The sequence below is a fragment of the Sminthopsis crassicaudata genome, chromosome 2 (assembly GCF_048593235.1).
Source record: "Sminthopsis crassicaudata isolate SCR6 chromosome 2, ASM4859323v1, whole genome shotgun sequence".
NCBI lineage: Eukaryota > Metazoa > Chordata > Mammalia > Dasyuromorphia > Dasyuridae > Sminthopsis > Sminthopsis crassicaudata.
The window spans coordinates 435,116,027-435,129,006 of record NC_133618.1 but is presented as its reverse complement, the minus strand read 5'-3'; the positions used below and the strand labels follow the sequence as shown (position 1 = coordinate 435,129,006).

The window sequence follows — 12,980 nt, the reverse complement described above, 5'->3', positions numbered from 1 at the left end:
CATACAATAACCAATGCTGAGAAAGTATAAAATAGACAGATATATAAAATAAAACAGACAGGACCTACATAAAAATAATAATAACTATTCTCTAAGATTTAATAAAGTGCTTTTTTCCCACAAAAATCTTGTGAGGTAGGCAGAGCAAGTATTATCACCCTCATTTCACAGATGAGAAAACCTCTGAGTCTCAGAGAGGTGAACTGATTTGCCCAGGCTCAGTTACTAAATGGCAGAGCTTGGATTCACACTCCAGTGAATCTAATCATCCTGGCTGGTAGGCTGGGACTTGGAAGGTGCCAGGTTCTCATCATTCTTAGGACCCTGGAAAGCTACTGGACAGGGTCTTCTGACCCAAGAAATTAGCTCAAGAGTTTGATGATTCTTCTTTCTTTCCAGGAACAGTTCAAGTTGGCCCAGAAGGGAGCCTGAGCAGTGTGTACCATCTGCTTATATTGCCAAGCAACTTCATTTCTTAAGAAATTAGCTAGACATCCCATCTTAACAAAGTGACAACCTGAGAGAGAAGAGCAGGAGCCCTTTCCATCTGACTCCTTCTTCCCCCAGATAGAGGACAGTTGTTCTTCAGGATGTCTTTAGAAGCTCAGGACCGAAGGTAAAGAGTAAAGGTTCACATTGACTTGAAGGGATATCCTGAGTCTGGTAACCTAAATTCTCTCCTCACAATGTTTTCACTCCCTTAGTCTGGCTTTTCACCAACAAAGACACAAGAAGACTTTCCCAGAACCAAAGAGTGACATGGGAGCTTGAGGACAGCCCCAGCAGGAGGATCGCTGAGTTAATAGGAAAATGAGGCTGAAAATCCCAAACTCAAATGTTTATTAAGCACCTACTATTGCAAGTACCTGTACTGGGCACAAGGGCAAAAGAGGCCAAAAGGCAGAAAGAGCGTCCTGCCAGGGAAGGAGGCCAGGTATAACCAGCCCATGGAACCAGAGTCAAGATTCTGCATCCCAGCCTCTTTCCAAAATCCAATCTCTTATTACTGCCCATAGGGCAGAGATAACAACCGAGTGTCTGGTCCAAGAGTCCTCATGGACCTTTATGTCAGGCTGCATCAGTCTTCAGAAAAGGCACAGCTACATAGCTGGGCCAAGGTGGCTCTGATCTCCATCTCCTTGAAGCCGGGCCACATCTAACTGGGTGCTGCGTCCTAAGCATACTGTAGCTTCAGCCCCATCTACTGAAGATTTCCCTCCAGCAGCAACAATGCTGTATGGGGTCAGATGCCCCAAGCAGACTGAGATGGTGCCAGTCATGTGCCCTTCAGTCGAATGCACACCAGGGTGTGTCAGCTGCATCACAGTCCAGAGCAATGTTAAGAATTGTGCAGGGTGCTCCAGCTACTGACAACAGAGTACGAGAATCAAGATGGTAGCGCACACTGTTCAGCCCCCCTTCCCGGTCCAGCTTGAACTGTTCCTGGAGAAAGAGAAGAGTTGTTCAAATTCCTGATCTGAATCAAAGGGAACCCTACCAGGAGTCCCCAAGTGTCCCAAAGGGCCTGAAATGCTGTAACCATGACCATGCAAAGGTGGTACCCAACTCTCCCAGGACACTGAGTCTCTGGGGAAAGACCCATTTCCTTCCTTGAGGCCAAGAGGGTCTGAGCTCTGCTTTGCAAGTGGAACAATGGGAAAATACCAGCTTTGGAATCAGTGGGCTTAGGTTAACAACCTGGTTCTGCTAGTTACTTAAAAACCTTAAAAAACCAAATGGTTTTTCTGGGCCTCAATTTCTCATCTGTAAAATGAGAAGGAAAGAGGTTGGGCAACATGATCTGTAAGATCCCTTCCAGCTATAAGAGCCTCTATGCTTTAAGTGTAAAACAAAAGGCACAGAAAATCATCTGGGCCCCTCTTGGGTCATGCTGGGGGTCTCTTCCAGGCAATTGCCTCCCCCACCCAAAATCATCAATCCTCTACAGAAGCCCAGAATACCTGCTTCTGAGCTGCAATGCGTTTCTGGTCTCTCTTTCGCCAGGCAGGATCATGTAGGTGGCGGAATGTTTTATACCCAGTTTTGATTCCTGAGGGACGAAACAGCTAGAGAAGACCAAGACAGAGTAATTTCAAATTTGGCCCTTCTCCCCCATCTGCATAATCTCATTCTTGAAACCCTTCCCTAGACAACAGGTGTGACTTCAGCATAATAGGAAGAGTAATGGACTTAGAATCCAGCAATGTCACGAAGGGGAAAGAGCACTGAATGTGGACAATGAGAGGAGCTGAGTGACCTTGGGTGGTCACAGCCTGAAGCTTAGTTGTCTCATCTCTACAATTGGGGTGCTGTATTAGCCCTTCCTAACTTTGAATTCTATGCTCTTGTGACTTAGCTTCAAGGGACAGGTCTACCACTGGCGAGGGAGGTACTACTGGACAACTCAACTAACCTCCATGAGCCCAATTTCTTTATCTTTAAGATGGAATTATCAAAATACTAGCTACCCTACAGGATTATTGTGAGGAAAATTATCTGGAGAAATGGAAGTTATTGTTCTGATTACTGTATCACTTTGCTTAAATTATATTTCACTCGCTTAGTTGGACAAAAGTTCAGAGAAGGGGCAAAGCAGGATGCCCACCAAAGACCAAGAGAACAATGAAACCAGGAAGGACCTTAGAAATCATCTAGTTCAGGGCTTCTTAAACTTTTCCACCAGAGACATTTTTATGCGACCCCAGGTATATAGGGGCAGCTAGGTGACAGTGGATAGAGCACTAGCTCTAGAGTCAGGAGGACCTGAGTTCAAATCTGGCCACTTAACACTTGTGATCCTGGGCAAACTCCCATTTGCCTTGCCCAAGAAAATCTTTTCTTGAAAAAAGGTATATAAATCAAACATTCACTAATAATAAAAAATAATTTCATGACCCTCACATTCAGAGCCACAGTTTAAGAAGCTTTGATCTAGTCCAACAGAAATGTAAGTGATCTGTCTAGTCACACCACTATAAGTGACTCCTTTTTTTTTTTTTTTCTTTTTCTTTTTTTTTTTAATTTTTTATTTTATTTTATAATTATAACATTTTTTGACAGTACATATGCATGGGTAATTTTTTACAACATTATGCCTTGCACTTACTTCTATTCAGATTTTTTCCCTTCCTCCCCCAACCCCCTCCCCCAGATGGCAAGCAGTCTTATTATGTTAAATATATTACAGTTAATTTAGATACAATATATGTGTGTAGAACCGAATTTTTTGTTGCACAGGAAGAATTGGATTCAGAAGGTAAAAATAACAGTTTACATTCATTTCCCAGTGTTCCTTTTCTGGATGTAGCTGGTTATAAGTGACTCCTAATCCCCCAGCTGTTTTTTTTTTGTTTGTTTGTTTGTTTTTTAAGCCATGCTGATATCTCTAAGGAAAGAAGGGATGTGCTAGATGAGGAAGAAACAAAGCCTCAAGCTAGCAACACTTTGCTGAAGATACAGACCTGGGAATAAGAGCCTGCACTTGGCCAATATTACCTGGAGACCTGCTCCTTTAATGCGACGATAAAACTCATCATCTTCCCGGCCCCAGCCCCAGAAGCGATTGGACATCCCGTTGCACTGACAGAAACAAGATGGTACCACTCAGCTTGATCTTCCTTACTTTTCTGATCACAACCCTAGTCCCTTTCACCACACCTGGTTCCCCCTCCCCACCCCCAGACTAGCAGAAGTATTTAAAACCTTACACAACTGGAATCTCCAAGTTGCCTATTGGGACCCCCACCTCCCAGGGCCCTATGTGTCCCAGCCAGCATCTCTTTGGGGAATGATCCTTGTCTCCCTGCTTGCCTCCCCAGGGAAGGGCCCAGGCCTCACCAACTGGTAGTGCTGCTTGGTGAGAAGCAGAATGCCACCCACGTAGGTCTTGTAGTGATACAGGGGATGCAGCTCTGGGGAGGCCACATGGAAGGGCCCTGCCTCAGGAAAGCTGTAGTCCAACTCCTCATTGAGGGGCAGCAGGTCCACGTCATGCATGGCTATGTAGTCAGTGCTGTTACCACTCTCCAGGAAGCCCACATTGATCAGCGATGCTCTGTTAAACCTTCCAGGGGACAGAAGGGCATGTGAGCAATTACCTGGTGGGCAGTCACTGGGGGAAGGAGGGGCACTGGGGGGCACAACATAACCATCATTTGCATAAGAATATTTTATAGTTTTCAGAATGCTCTTCCATTAATTATTTCATTTAATCCTTCTGATATTCCCAATAGAGAGGTGGGCCAAGGTTTATCATCTCTATTTAAATTGATGAAGAAAGCAGTTGAAGGCAGTCAAGTCATATAACTAGTAAGCTCATGATAACATAGGCTTTAGAGCTATAAGGGGTCTGAAGGAGCCAACCAGAAAATACTGATACCAGGCAGAGACCCATAAGACAATCTAGATTAATCCATTCATTTTACAAATGAAGAAACTGAGTCCCAGACAGGCTAAGAGGCTTGCCCAAGGTTAAAAAGTCCCTAGGTGAGCAGAGCCGTACCTGGTGAGGACTTAAGCCATGTCAAACCTGGGGAATAGCAGAAGCCCAGAGAAAAATCTGAAGAAAAGAAGGCCATGTAGCTAGAAACAGAAGGCAACTGTGAAGTCAGCCTGGAAAGTTCTTTCCTCTGCCTTTGTCTCCCACACCTTCCCCATCACAAGGCAGAGAACCAGCCTCCCCACTCTACCTGAAATGATCCACTTGGTTGAGCACAAAGATGTGGTGTCTGATCTTCTTCTTATTCAGGAAGTGGTGCATGTGGGGCACAAAGACCAGGAGCTCCTCAAAGCGTTCACGGAATGGCACCAATACTGCAAGGCGGTGGGGTCCCCAGGAGGGCTCCTCCTCCACTGAGACTGGAGGCTCAAAGGGGCAGGACTTGAGAGGGCTGACAAGCTCCTGCCCTTGTCCTGCCTGACTCATGTCACCTGAGCAACTGAGCTGCAACCAGAGCAAGGAGAGGAAGGCCAGGAACAGGCATGCAAAGAATAGCTGGAACACACTGTACTTCCGAGGCAGGAGAGACCTGAAATGGAGGAGTAAAAGCTAGTGTTAGGGAAGAAGTAGCAAAGCAGAAGAAATCAGGGCTCAAAAAGTGGGGATGGGATATCAGGGATGGAAGCCTACCAAGCCTGGAGCAGCCTAGGGTTCTTCATCCTCATGCATCAGGACATCAGCTCTACCACTTGCCAGTTTTCCTGCTCTATGATTACCAATTGCAGGAAAGTGCCTCAAGCTCTCCTTGGTAATACACACTTGCTCAGAAGGCTTTGGAAGGTTAGTGCAAAACAGCTTCAAATATCTTTGCTCATGCTCTTGCTTTTGCTCAGTATACCATCTATCTTTTAAGAGTTACCTGTTCCATTTGACCTTCTCTAAACACCTCAGCTCATAATGAGCTCTCTCTTCTCTGAATTCCCATTATACCAGGAACTCTACTTCAATAGTGTCTCTCAAATCTAGCTCATCTTTTTCCGTGGCTCCAAATGGTCAGGTCTTTATTATTTCTTGCTTAGATTATGATGATAGCCTCCTACTCATCCTCTCATCTTTCTTCCTCTCCTCTATTCTATACATAATGCTAGAGTCATGTTTTCCATCTAAGTTTTAACAATAATGTCATTCTCTTGGTGAAAAACCTTCAGGGATTCCCAAATGCCCAAGAAACAAACCCTTCAAATTAGAATTCAAATCTCTCCATGATGTGGTCTCATTTTCATTGTTGCCTCACACTATCTTAGCCACACACTCTCACTTCCACAGTGTTTTTCGTAACTTCCGCCTAAAATGCTCTTCCACTCATCAAAATATGTCCCCTCCTTCAAAGTCCAGTTCAAGTGCACCTTCCTCAGTGAGATCTTCTCTGACCTAAAAATGATCTTGCCATTTGTTCTTAGAAATCCCATAGAGTAGGCACATGTCTTCTGACACCTTATTGCTGGATATCACTCCCTCGAGGTCCTTTGGGCACTTCAAATTCAATACTGAATGGAGTACAAATTCAATACAAAACTGAACTCTTTGGTGTTTTCCCCCTAAAAAAAAACTTACCCATCTCCCAACTTCTAAAGTTTAGTCATGTTTAACTCTTCCCAATCCCTTACATTTAATCAGTTGGCAAGTCTTATTGATTCTGCTACCAAAACAACTCTAATATCGGCCCCTCCTTTCTGTTCTCATAGCAACCATCCTAGTTCAAGCTCTCATTAGCTCTCTATTAAGTGATAACTTCCAAATTGTTTTCCCAACTTCCCATGTATTCTCTCTACAATCCTAGCTACCTGATGTACTTCTAATATGTCACTAATCAATTTAAAACCCTGAAGTGGTTTCTCATTGTCTATCAAATAAAAAGGCGTTCAAACCCTTCCAGATTGTTGCTCCAACCTTCCAGACTTATTTCACACTTCTGTTCCTCTACACATAATTTCTAAGTTTGCTAAATTTTAAGTTCTAGCCAACCAAGAAAACTACATATTTCTCACTCTTACTACTTCTTATCTAAAATTCTCCCATCTAATAAAAAACTTTCCCATCTCTGTGCATCTCAAGACCTCTCTTCATCTGTTAAAGTTCCTTTGTTCAAGGTCCCATATCACATTTTTCATGACTCTTTACCAGATTACAGTTAAAAATGATCTCTCCTTAAATTCTTTTGACCTCTTTTTTTGGCTCTCTCTCTTATATCACTGTTATTTGAGTGTGTCTCCTCATACCACTACAAGTAACTTGAAAGCAGGGTCTCTGTTGTATCTATCTCAAATCCTGTGTCCAGGACAATGCTTTGTAAAGGAAGCTCTTTTCAAAGTTACTAATGATCTCCTAGTTGCCAAATCCAAAGCCCTTTTCTTCATCCTCATTCTCCTTGACCTTTCTGTGACTTTTGACGATTGATCACTCCTCGTTGGTATTGTCTTTTCACTAGGTTTTCAGGATACCATGTCTCCTGGTTCTCCTACTCATTTGGCCACTCCTCTGTTTTTTGCTCCAGATCATACCCGGATCCCTCTGGTACTGTTCCAGGTCTTCCTCTCCTCTTTCTGTACTGCTTCACTCAACAAGCTCAATAGTTTCTATTAATTTAATTCCTAAATCTACTTTTCCTGCCTCTATCTCTAGGCTAACTTCTAATCTCACATCTCCAATTACCTTTCAGACATCTTGAATGCACATCTTAAACTTAAAACATCCAAAAGAAAACTTCATTTTCTTTCCTCCTAAATTCCCACCCCTCCTACCTTCCCTGTTTCTGTGCATGGAAACATCATCCTCCCAGTCTCTCAAGCTTTCAACCTAGGATTCATTTTGGATTCCTCCTTATCTCTTATTTCCAGCCCCCCTATCCAAACTGTTGCTGCATTTCACTTTTGCATCATCTCCCAAAAATGGTTCTTTCCCTCTTCTGCATGCCATCACTCTCATGGTCTTCTTGATTACTGTAATAGCTGGAAGTCTGCCAGCCTCTGATCTCTGCAGACCCCAATCTATTCTCTATTTAGCCACTAAAGTGATTTGCAGCTCTGATCATGTCATACACATACACACACGTCAACTCAATAAAACCCAGTAGCTTCCTACTGTCTCTAGGAGCAAATACAAAATGCTCTGGCTTTCAAAGTCCTTCATAACCTAACCTAGCCCTCTCCTGTCTTTCCAGTCTTCTTCTACCTTATCCCCCTATCAGTGACACTGGCTATTCTATTAGCTCTGTACATCTTCTCTGGCTGTACTCTGTGCCTGCAATGATCTTCTTGTAAGTCCCAAGTGAAATCCCACCTTCTATAGGAAGTCTTCATTAATCCTTCTTAATTCTAGTGTTTTCTCTTTATTAATTATTTCCTATTTATCCTGTATGTAGTTTGCTTTATAGATATAGATATAGATATAGATATAGATATAGATATAGATATAGATATAGATATAGATATATAGATATGTAGATATACATGTTGTCCTGTCCCCCATTGGATTGCAAGCTCTTAAGGACTGGGGTTTTTTTTGGTTTTTTTGCTTTTCTTCAGTCTCCAAAGCTTAGTGGGTGCTTAATAAATGTTTGCTTTATTGAACTCTTGTTATATGTTCATTAAATTAAACTACCCAACTCTATGTGTATTATGAATCAATGTTTTATTTTTCCCTCCCTACAAACACACAATTTGGTGAAAGTAGACAAAAACACTCATCATTTCAGTATTTCTTCTTTCATAGGCAAATAGTTCTGATCTGAAAAAGGTAAAAAAAAATTAAGTTTTGTGTATGAAAAACTGAACAAATCCAAGTTTGAAGAAATATAGGTTTTAAGACAAACATGAAGAAGAAATGCAGATTATTCTGAGGAACAGATAGACTCAGATGACTGTGTGGAGAGACAACTTACTTGAGAGCAGAAAATGCCTGAGGTCACAGGGTACTATGATCCTTCTTCATGTACAGGCGCTGTTTTTAAAGTTTAGAAGGTTCAAACTCAAAAAATAGTAAGTCAAATTACTGTTTGGAGACTATGGAATAATTAAAGAAGAACTGTGGGTTCAGAATTGACTGAAAGGCAAATTGCATGTATGTCCAAAGAGAAAAACCAGGAGGTTGATTTGAAGCAATAGAGGCAAATAAGAAGTCTGTAGAAGTATTGAAAGGAGCCAACTATATTGTTAGGAACTGAGCTAAGAAGCAGGCAGGTGAATTAGCTGACAGGAAGGCTTCAGCTGCCTTGCTGAGAGTCTAGATTGAAGGGAGGCACTGTTCTATGGCTTTGCTCAAGTAAACTCTCCCTGGGAACTGAGTTGAGATCTGCTCCAATTTGGGTTATGGCCACTCTCCAGCATCATTAATAGCTTGAAAAAAGGTGAAACTGCAGGGGTTTGCCCTCTATTCCCAATCTTGAGTTGAGACAGTGAAAGGGAGGAAGGGAGAAAGGGAGAAAGGAGAATGATTTGCCATGAGAACAGGTTTGAATAGCTGAAAGCAGAATTTACCATAAAGAATTCTGTTGAATAAAGAACTTGCTGGGATTTTCTGCACTGTCCAGAGAACCAACCTGAGAAGTTTTACTGTGAGCTTTGCTTTGGGGGAGGAAAGGAAATAAATATTTGTATAGTATCTACTAATTGTCAAGCACTATACTAAGCAATTTTTTTAAAACATAGTATCTCATTTGATCCTCACAACAACCCTGCAAAGTAGGTGCTGTAAAAATGTCCTTTTTACAGCTGAGTAAACTGAGGCAAACAGAGGTTAAGTGCCTTGCTCAAGGTCACAAAACTGAGAAGTGTCTGAGTCGGAATTTGAACTCAGGGCTTCCTAACTCCAGGGCCATTGTACTATTCACTGAGCCACCAGATGCCTATTGCTTTACTAAAAGAAAAAGTTAGGAGGTTCCTGCACAAAGCAAAATTCCCTGCTCTTTGAACATCTGAAAAGCCAGACAGTTTTCTAGCTTAAAGGAATTGCTCATCACTACAATATGTCTTTCCCAATCCCTTGTTAAGGGTTATTGTGAATTATACCTTGTCAGTGCTTCATCAGTACAGGAAAAGAGGAGTGGATGTATCCAGCAGGAGAGCAACAAGACCAGAAGGTGGCCATCTGTGGGCACTCCAGAATTACAACAAACATGAGGGCAGATTCGGGTGAGCAATCCAGCCCAAGAGGATAAGAATATTACATTTACATAAAATCTATACTATAGATACATGAGGAATTTTTGTATTAAGACCACAAAAAAAAAAAAAAAAGAGGAAAGACAAGGTAATGTATAAAAATAAAAATGTTAATAGGATTCTATAAGAACATTATGCAGAGCTTTAAAGTTCAAAACAAGTTAAGATTAGTGGGGACAAGGAAGGTGTGAGATCACAGCTTTGGGTGGATGGCATGATAATGAACAACAGGGAGGAAACTTACTCAACTCATTTTGCTTTTCTTTCAAAAAAATAATTTTGGGATTCTAAGGGTCAGAATATACAATATTAGAATGCAGAATAGACAAACTAAGCTACTGGGACAAATCTAAATTTAATTAAATTCTCCTTGTAGGATTAGGAGCATGATAATAATTCTCTTATTGTTTGCTGTGTCTCCCTTTCAAGAGACAGATTATAAATTGTTTGTCAGAGATGAATCATAAAATTTAAAACTGGAAGGGATCTTACAGACAAGAAAACTGGGGTCCAGAGCAGGTAAAGAGACTTGTCCAAGGTCACACAGAGAACAAGTAGAAGAGCTAGATTTCAAACCAAGGTCTTCTTCCCTCTAGATTGAATGTTCTTTCCACTATACCACAGTGCCGTATTCTTCTCATATCCTGTTTCTACCCTATTCTTACCTACTAGGTAGCCAGAATAGTAATATATATATATATATAAAATTAGCACTTAACATTAAGATTTGGTGATTGACAGATTTTTCAGGGACAAAGGTGGTTCTCCCTGCTATTCCGACTTCAATACATAATTAAATATCTCATTTATGTAATGCTTTAAAGTTGTAACATATTTTACATTTTAATATTTTTTATTTTTCTCAGTTATATGTAAAACATTTTCTTACATTTGTTTTTCAATGTTTGAGTTCCAGATTCTTCCTCTTCCTCCCCCCCATACCCTCCATTAAAAAGACCAGGTGAAGCTATACAAAACACTGCTCTAAAAGTCATGTTGCAATGCACTTTACAAGCATTATCTCATTTACTCTCAAAACAACCCTATCACGTACATACTATCACCATCTCTGTTTAAGTAAGAGGAGCTGAAGGTCAGAGGTTCCGTGACTTGCCCAGATTTACACAACTAATAAGGACTGGAGACAATTTGAATGGGGCTTTTCTGACTTCAAATCCAAGGGTCCAAACACAATGCCAGTCAACTTTAAGATAAAAATGGCAACACAGAATTGTTTTTAATTAGATGTGTCCTCTTCTATAAGCCAAATCAACTGAAAATCCTCCCTAAGGATAAAGCTGACTATGTGGAAACCTGCAGCCCCTGAAGCAACGAGTGAGGTGGCGCCACATGCGATCTAGGGAAAGGCCAAGCAACGGCCCTGACAAGAGGCCTGACTTACCCCCTACCATCATGCTGAGCTGGCCTCCTACAGGGAGGAGCAAATGCAGGTCCTGAGTGTGGCCTAGGAAGGGTGGAACTTCTAGACAATCTCCTCAGCACTGGAAGCTCTTTCTGGGGGCAGTGAGGGGAGAGAGAGGAACATAGGAGCCTTCCCCACCTTTGGGCGGAAAGAAGCAAGCAAGCCGCGTTATACAGAACACAGCTCGCTGATCCCAGGAAATCATGAAACGCTCCCTGCAGAGCTCCTCCCGCTGCATCCCCAGTTCTAGGACCATAAACTTTGGGAGCACTTCCCTCCCTGAGGCTGGAGTTCAGAGAAGCACAAAAGTTCCAGAGCCGGGGAGAACTAGGAAGGCCTCTATAAATCACCCAGTCTGACCCTGTCACTTTGCAGATGAAAAAACTGACAAGCTCCTCAGTTACCTGAGTCTGTGACCAAGAGCAACTGTTGCAGCCTTTTGACAGACCCCAGATGCGCAGTCCTTCCTGCAACTCCAGGGAATGCAGGCAAAAGAAAACATTCCTAGTTCTCCATGTCCCAGGACTCCCGGGCCCCACAGACTTCCTATCCGCGAGGACTGCGGAGGCCTGGCGGGCGCCTGAGTAAGGCTCCCCGGCGGGGGCCAGAGCCCTATCCCCGAGCCCCTTAGCCAGATGTGGTGCTGTCTCAGCCGTAAGTGCTTACACAAAGCTCCCACCTTTAACAGAGGCAAAGGGTAAGAAATACATTCTGGGAAAACCAAACTACAGTTACGGATCAGAGCGGCCTCGGGACCCCCACAGCGGAGAATGCCTACAGACTGGTCTGCGCGGTTATCGGACCGAGGGCTAGTTAGGCCCGAGTCTGCCATTAACAAGGGGAGGCTGCGACGCACCCAAGAGGAGACACAGACGCGGAGGGAAAGCCGGCAAAGAGAAAGGGACAGACACAGAGGAAAGCAACTGAGGTAGAAAGACACGGGGGAGGGCTTCAGAAAGGAGAGGGGAGGGGAGCGGATACAAAGAGCCAAAGATGGACGGGAAGGGACGCGACGCAGGGAGACGTCGGCAAAGAGAAGGGTCCCACCGAGATCGCAGGGAGGAAGAGGAGGGAGACGCAGACGATCCGCCGGACTCGGGGACGAGAGAGGAGCAGGGCGAGCGCGAGAATCTGCTAGGGACAGAGAGCAGCGATGGGATCTGACAGGTCCAGAGACAGAACCGCAAGAGAACCGGCGGCCAGAGACGCGAACGGGGCAGAGACCGTCCGGCAGTCACGCACAGACTAGGGAGTGCAGGGCGGGTTCTCGAGCGCTCACCTACTGTCCCCCCACGGGAGCTGGGCCACCTTCCTCCGGGATGGGAACATCCTGGGCGGCCGTGGCACTAGGAGGGAGGGAGGGAGGGAGGCCCCGGCTCTCCCCTTCCCGCCCCGACCCGGCCCGGCCCCTCCAGCGCCCGCCCTCCTAGCGGCCGCTACTGCCGCGGCTGCCCCGCCCCCGTTCTCCTAGGTCCGTCGGTCCTCCCGCGCCGTCTATCCCCGGGCAGCAGCACTAAGGTTCCGGCCGGAAGTGGGCCAGGGAAGCCACGTGGGGCTTGGCCCACCTGGAGGCGGAGGTAAAGCACGGGCCGGGGCGGCTCCTTGCTGGCCGGGCTTCGGTGCGGGAAACTGCAGCCCCAAGCCATCATTCAATATTTCCGTCCCGCTAACATCTGCTGGAGGCCTGACAGAGAAAGGTGCCCAAACCCCTGTGATTCGGGAATGAGACTCACACTGATTTATCCGAAGGACTCGTAAAGAGAAGGGAGAAGCTCGGTTAATGGTGACAAAGTCAGGAAAAGCAGCTTTGGGGTGAAGTAAAAGAGGAGAAGGACTTCCAACCCGCAGAAAAGCTCGTGGGGAGGGGAGCTAGACACTAATAAACGTCACAGAGCTAGTA

At 44.2% G+C, this 12,980-nt stretch overlaps 1 protein-coding gene across 2 annotated transcripts; it reads right to left on the bottom strand.

Annotated features, from left to right (window-relative positions):
* Positions 1–75: 75 nt before the first annotated feature.
* On the bottom strand, positions 76–12,488 carry B4GALT7 (beta-1,4-galactosyltransferase 7). Of its 2 annotated transcripts, none has more exons than XM_074292299.1 (6): positions 12,360–12,488; positions 4,689–5,027; positions 3,838–4,063; positions 3,496–3,579; positions 1,962–2,066; positions 76–1,443 (listed from the first exon to the last, which is right to left on the bottom strand). In XM_074292299.1, the coding sequence occupies exons 1-6, from the start codon at positions 12,407–12,409 to the stop codon at positions 1,288–1,290; spliced, it is 960 nt and encodes a 319-aa protein (XP_074148400.1). In that variant the 5' UTR covers positions 12,410–12,488; the 3' UTR covers positions 76–1,287. The 2 variants fall into 2 exon arrangements, with proteins under 2 accessions (XP_074148400.1, XP_074148402.1); XM_074292301.1 differs by lacking the exon at positions 12,360–12,488 and adding an exon at positions 5,129–7,233.
* Positions 12,489–12,980: the final 492 nt, after the last annotated feature.